General features: G+C 37.9%; 1 protein-coding gene across 1 annotated transcript; it reads left to right on the plus strand.

Moving 5' to 3' along the window:
• The first annotated feature begins 511 nt into the window (after positions 1–511).
• On the plus strand, positions 512–5,923 carry tor2a (torsin family 2, member A). The gene is made up of 5 exons (XM_079605862.1): positions 512–743; positions 1,467–1,732; positions 3,914–4,089; positions 4,175–4,302; positions 4,417–5,923. The coding sequence occupies exons 1-5, from the start codon at positions 521–523 to the stop codon at positions 4,659–4,661; spliced, it is 1,038 nt and encodes a 345-aa protein (XP_079461988.1). The 5' UTR covers positions 512–520; the 3' UTR covers positions 4,662–5,923.
• The last annotated feature ends 1,056 nt before the right edge of the window (positions 5,924–6,979 follow it).

Consider the following 6,979-nt stretch of genomic DNA (forward strand, 5'->3'; position numbering starts at 1 on the left):
GACCTATTGAAAGGAAAACGCAATACCAGGGGGGAAAGAGGAAAGAAATTCGATTATATACATTTTGGTGCTTTTAAAACATTACATGTTTTAAGCGCATTTTTGTTTTCGGTTTGTTCCTAAATATTTATGTATAATTTCAATTATTTATCAAATGTGAAAAATGTGGTTTGCAATTAAAGAGCCCACTTTTATTTATGTATATTTTCCTAATAAAACTGCATAATACATTGGTCTTAACATTAAATTATCATCCTGATAATAAAAAAATAAAAATATTCGCAAATTTATATCATACACCCCAGCTTTCTATCAATATAAATTTCTAATTATTTCTAAGATAAGTATACAGTGATAAAACGGAAGCAAATTTTGTAGTTTTTTTACTTCCACAAAATTCACAAGAAATATGTGCTTAAAGTTGTTTGTATTATTATTATTATACGCCGGAAGTTTGGGGTCACGTAATGACGCAATTACGTCCTTTGCATGAACTGCTCGAAAGAACCGATTCGCGGAAATGTGTGAAATCAGTTGTCGCCCTCTAGTGTCTGTGTGGAGGAGCTGTAGTTGCGCTTCCGTCATCCAACTCATCTTGGAGCTGAGCTCCGAGGCTGTTGCCACCATGATATTTATACTGTTCTTAATTTATGCTACTCCCTTAGGTACCGGTTTCGAGATCAAATCTATTTTTTGTTCAATATCTGAGAGCTGCGAATGTGACTACAAACCAGACATAAAAGGTAAGGTGTGTATGATATTAACAGCTGTCTCTTCAGCATAAACAGTTAGCGTTAGCTTCTGTAGTACTACTCAGTAGAGTTGCCATGCAGCTTCAGCAGAAGAAACTAGGGAATTTCTTTCAAAATAAATATAGGATCAATTTATTTATATATACCGAATACACCATTGGTGGTAGTGGTAGTGGTAGGTGACAGCTAATGACACTGTAAACATAAACAGAAATGCTACATAGTTTACAGTGTGTACACAGCTTTAATGTGTATAAAACACATCACTGTTTGACTGGATGAGAGAAAATGCATTTGAGATACAATCCATTTGATGTTAGCTTACTTACAACTTGCTAAAACATATACACATATACATATACTTAATTGTAGCTGAAAGTGTGACTATAAATATTTCAAATAGTAGCACAAATGACGTTCTCATAACAGTAAATTCATTAAAAATGTGCACCAATAAAATGAAAATTAAACATTCTTCATGACTGACATTCTGATGACTAGTAAAAAGCAATCTGTTAGCATTCCTCTTCATTTTAATGGCAGTCAATATTTGCAGACTTGAATGAATTGCTTTGTTATGATTCATTCAATATATCTGTCAAATGAAGATCTTGTGACATATGTTCATGCTCCAGTGTAACAGCTGTGAGTAAAAATAAACGTTTATTTACAAACCCCTTCAATCACCTCAACTGTGTCTTGTGTTTTTTACAGGTTTAGAATGGGACCTTTATAAAAACCTTTATGGTCAGCATATGGCTCAAGATATTGTCTCAGAAGCAGTGATGAATTTTTTACAGAATGACAACCCAGACAGACCGCTAGTGCTGTCTTTCCATGGAGCGTCCGGGACTGGAAAAAGTCTGGTCAGCTCTATGATTGGACGATATATCTATGGAACGGCTATGGGCAGTCCGTACATCCATCAGTTTGTTCCCACATTACACTTCTCTTTAGCCAACCGGGTGCAACAATACAGGGTACGTGTATACTTCTTGATGTATTACAGAGTTGCCAGGTTTGCGTAAAAAAAAAAACTAGCCCAATGGCCAGTCAAAAAATAGCCCAAAACAAGCTTAATGATCCTATCCCAAATATCAGAACTCAATACCTAAAATAGATATTTTACAGTTATGTGTTTATAAACAATGAAATAAACTTGAAATTCACTATATAATAGGAATCATATGCATTTTGTTTTCATAAAGGACCTTTAATAGGATTCCTACCAGTCTCCTTCCCTCGCAAAACTCATCATCTAGCACACAAATGTAGAAATGGGCAAAATATTTCAATACAAGCATTCCAATCGAATCCAATTTTATGCAATGTGTCAAACCTTTAACCTGTCGCAACCATTTAAAAGAACCGGCAACTCTGGATATTTATTTATTTATTTTTATTTAAAAAGTTTAAATTTACAGGGACAGTGCACATTAATAACATTTATGAAAATGTAAATGTGCCAGTTTAGTCTACTTGACTAATTTTCAACTGTAGTCCCTGGTCAGGTGTGATGTCAGGTAAAATACATAAAAACATTCAACAATACTTAAAGCTGCAGTCCGTCGTTTTTCCTCTTTGTCGCCATCTCTGTTCGAAATCTGCAATTGCAGTTATTCGCGGAATTATTAACTGTGCGTGGGTAGTAAATCGGCATGAAACAGCGCGGATGAACACAATGTATTGAGGAGAACCTGTCGCTGCCGCGTCGCTGTGGATACTGTACTGTCATCAGCAATCTCAGAGTATACTTTTTGAAAGTGTCAACATTAGAATTTTCATCGAAAAATGTCATCTGAACAAGTAAGTAACATTCACTTTTGTTCTGACCAAATTCGGGGGGTGGGGGGAAGCATTGTAGTAGGCTATAGCATGCTGATTAAATCTAACGATTGCTTATATCACGTCAAAACGTGAAAAATATATTTTTTCTGAAGTCCGAAGTCTTTGGGTTTTACAACTGGTGAATCTCCAGTTGTCACTGGTGATTGTCGCTTTAAACTTTCGGGATCCGCCATACCAAGTGCTAAGCTAAATCTCCACCATCATCCACACACGCTATATAGCCGACTAGCCGAGACTCCTTCTCTATGTGTACAGAAGTGACGTAATGACGCAAAGACATGCTCGAAATTCCCGCGGAAATCCACCAGTACCACTAGAATTAAAATCATTATTACAAGCTTACCGTTTTGAATCGAGGTAAGGCAAGCAGATCGTTTTGAACACTGTCTGGTTACGTTTTTTTTCAAAAATGTATTTTTTTATATTTTTAAACCCAAAAAAGTGCCGGACTGCAGCTTTAACATACATTAAAACACATTTCATCAAAAAACAGTTTCATTAAAACAAGTACAAAAAAATAAAAAACATACGACAGGACAAGGCATGTTTCAGGTGATTTGAGGAGCTATAAAGTATGGGCACACACTTGATTGTCTTTTAGCCATGATTTTAAGTTAATTTTGAATGACCAATATGAGTCACAGTCTCTGATAGACGTAGGTAAACTATTCCATGTGTGAGATGCTCTCACAGAACAAGCTGACTGACCAAAGGCAGTTTTCCTCATTTGTATGACACAATCACCTCTTGCCACAGACCTGGTGTGTCTAGCCACAGTTGTTTTTTGTTTTATAAAAGCATTAAGTGGGGGCGGAGCCAAACCATGTAAAATTTTATAGACAAGACAAACATCTGTAAAAATGATAAGATTGTCCCAGGTCATTAAATTATGTTTTTTTAGGGAGTAACAGTGGTGATAGGTATTTGGCTTTCTGTCAAGCACCTTACAAGCTTGATAATAAAGTAGCTGCACAGGTTTAAGTGTTGTACTGGCCGCTTGTGCCCAGCTGGTCAAACAGTATAACAGATGTGGCATGATCATGGCATTAAAATATATTGTGGCTGCCTTTGTAGTTAGACAATTTCTAATATGACGAAAATTTGACAAATTGAATTTTACTGTATTTATAACTTTTTTAATTTGTTTTTTAAATGTTAGATTAGAGCCAATTATTATACCTAAATATTTAAAAACAGATACTAGTTAACAACTGTTCCCCTGCAATATAAATACATTTTTAAAATTTGTTGTACACTTTAATATTTATATCCTGTCAATATATTTATTTGTTCTTTTCTTGCTTTGTGCGCAGTCAGATCTAAAACTCTGGGTCGAGGGAAACCTCACCGCTTGCGCTCGCTCGATCTTCATCTTCGATGAGATGGAGAAAATGCCTCCTGGTGTGATTGATGTTCTAGAACCGCATTTAGGCCCCTTTCATGTCCTGTTCCAGACAAACTACCGGAAGGCCATTTATATATTTATCAGGTGAGTCTGAATGACTGATTATTAGAGTAATATTTGATATGTTTATTTTGAACAGGCTCTCATCTTCAATCTTTTTTTCCCCCAGTACTGTAGGCCAGGAGGTTGTTAACAAACTTGCGTTGGAGAGTCGACAGGCAGGAAGAGATCGAGAGGACATTCGCCCCGATGAGCTGGAGGACGGTATCGCTGACGCCGTGTACAACAACAAGAACAGTGAGTGTCGTAGGTCTTCAGCTCAGTCCTGTTAATGATAGCTGCTAGTTATGGCGCTTCATAAGCGCGTTGCACAATTTTCAATCTAATCTGTGGATGAACTTTGTTTCCCAGGTGGGTTCTACCACTCCAGAATAATTACGGAAGAGCTTATCACTCGTTTTGTGCCTTTCCTTCCCTTGCTTCGGCGCCACGTGGAGCGCTGTGCCCAGCGGGAGCTCTGCCAGCGCGGGGAGTGTCAGCGTGCAGATGTGGCATCGTCAGTAGGGGGCGCCATGACTTACACACCAAACGACAGACAATATTTCTCCAGCACTGGCTGCAAATTGGTGCCGGCTAAAGTTAACCTGTTCCTTTGAGGATCCTCTTTAGGATCTTCACAGCACAAAGCCTTTTGGGTGGTTTAACTACAGTGAAGAAACATGAATGTGGGATTTTGGGACATTCTTTCAGTGCGTTTCAGCCATGAGGATGAGTTCTGATGAAGAATGAACAGGATTCGAGAAACATATCTGGTTTTGAATCAAGCAAGAATAAGCCAGTTGTTAGTTAATACAAAGACAAATTCAGAGCTGACCTCTTTTATACTTCAGAGTTCTCTGGGACACTGAAACAATCTACAAAACACACATTTTCAGTGTGGAGTTCCTTACAAATGAAATGCTCTCTAAACTTCAGTGATTATTTATTTGATCATGGGGTGACAATGAAACTAAGTGCTGTATTTCTGATGCTGACCACAGGGTGGCAGCAGTGCCTACTTTAAGTTTTTTTACCCACAATACATTTTCTTTTTTTTTTTTTTCATTTAAAACAAAAATCATATTAAATTTGTAAATTATGTATGATAGCTTTCTTTTATTATTTAAACTGATTTACTTTAATCAGAAAATGGAATCGATCAGCTCTTTCAGTACGATGTAAATAACGATGTCTGAAAATGATCGTTTACCCAAAATTTTAAACTGTCATCATTTACTAACCCTCATTCCAAACCTTTTTTATGTGGAAGTGGAACATAAAAGATGATATTTTGCCTATTGAGAATTTTTGCAAGATGGCAAAAAAAGTTAATAGATCAATTATGTTCTTTTATCTGAAAAGCCATGTTGTCTACTTTGATTAATTTGAGACAAATTGCCAGATTTTAAATATTACTTAAATAATATTTTTTTATACATTTTTTTCTTTTCTTTTTTCTCTGTACTCACAGAAAACTCACAGAATGGTTAGAACACAAAACAACATTAGTTCCTTTATTTAATTCCAAACACTAAAGGGAAAATAAAAGATTTAATTAAGAAGTCCCCTGAAATTCAGTGGAATGCTATCCATATCCAATTCCAGTGTTATTCATTATCGTTTACATTGTACAGTTATTCTGCACATTCATTTAGAATACTCTGCAATGAGAAGTACATGTGTTTTAAAGAATAAACTATTTTCTTCATGCACTTTTCTATTCATTGATCAACCATATCCATATTTTTTCCAGAAATGTGCCATGTTGTCATTTTGTTTTTCCTTTTAGTTTTATTTGAAACGTGTACAGGAATACAAACTGAAAAGAAGAAACACTACATCAAAAACAAAGGCAATAAAATCAACTTTCATTTTTTTTAACTTGTGTATTTGATCATTTTAATCCACAAGATAATTTTTCACAATGAGCATCATGAGTTTAAATTGAGCTTTTCATATATTTCCAAACCCCATATATGACCATTCCTAGTCCCTTACTGTGTGAACATTGAATATGGACTGAATGACACAAAGCCTCCCAGCTCCCTCTGACAACCCTTCTTCCACCACTTACCACAGGATATTAAATGTTTCTCAGCAGGAAATGTTAGCAGGTGTTATGTGGTCCGTTGAAGGTCCGCGAAAGCGACACCGTGACTGTGAGCTGGACATTAAGCCCTTTGAAAACATGTTGAATTTTAGTGGATAAGCTCTTAAAGCTTTTCCCTGCCATTTCACCTGCAAACAAAGCACTAATACCCACTTTGATGACTTCATCTGTCCCATCCCAAAATACCAAGAGGAAGTGTAGCGACAAGGCCCTCACCTTGGGTGGCGTCAAAGGAAGGATTTTCAAACGTTGCTGGACTGTTACAAACGGCAAGATAATAGCAGACTGACCCCCTCCCTCCTCCAAACCTCTGCTCTTAGCTTGACCCCTGTGCTCCCGTTCACACGCTCTCCAAGGCGGCTGCCCTCGCCTGGCCGCTGGCCCCTTCAATCGGACACCTCTCCATTCTGTCCCAAATCAGGTCTAAAAAGGCACAACATCACCCCCTCCGCCGGTCCCCTCTGGCCTGGCTACAATGCCCCCCCACCCCCACCCCCCTCAACATCTGTGAGCACCCCTCTGTCTCCTCATTTTCTCCCTAACCACCCCATTATTGGCTGTCTTTCACTTGTAAATGTGCCCAGCCACAGTGCTGATGAGTCTTTCATCAGCATGGCCAGGGTCAGGCCGGAGTTAGCGGCCGGCGGAGGGGTGGGACGGAGGATGGAGCGGGCCTTGTGTGGCCCAGAGATGAAAAACAATCAGCACACTGAGCAAAGTCCTTTTGAGGTGCATTCAGCTGAGACGCTCGGCTAAACCAACTTTTGCCTCTTTCTGCATCAGTTATTTGGTTTGTGTATTTGTGAGACTCAGTAGTGTCATTAT

Source organism: Phoxinus phoxinus (assembly GCF_949152265.1).
Source record: "Phoxinus phoxinus genome assembly, chromosome: 3".
Classification (NCBI taxonomy): Eukaryota; Metazoa; Chordata; class Actinopteri; order Cypriniformes; family Leuciscidae; genus Phoxinus; species Phoxinus phoxinus.

Coding starts and splice junctions, on each gene's coding strand:
- tor2a (XM_079605862.1), top strand. CDS start 521: ATGTGTGAAATCAGTTGTCGCCCTCTAGTGTCTGTGTGGAGGAGCTGT. Junction 4,090..4,174: donor GCCATTTATATATTTATCAG/GTGAGTCTGAAT, acceptor TTTTTCCCCCAG/TACTGTAGGCCAGGAGGTTG. Junction 4,303..4,416: donor CGTGTACAACAACAAGAACA/GTGAGTGTCGTA, acceptor TTTGTTTCCCAG/GTGGGTTCTACCACTCCAGA.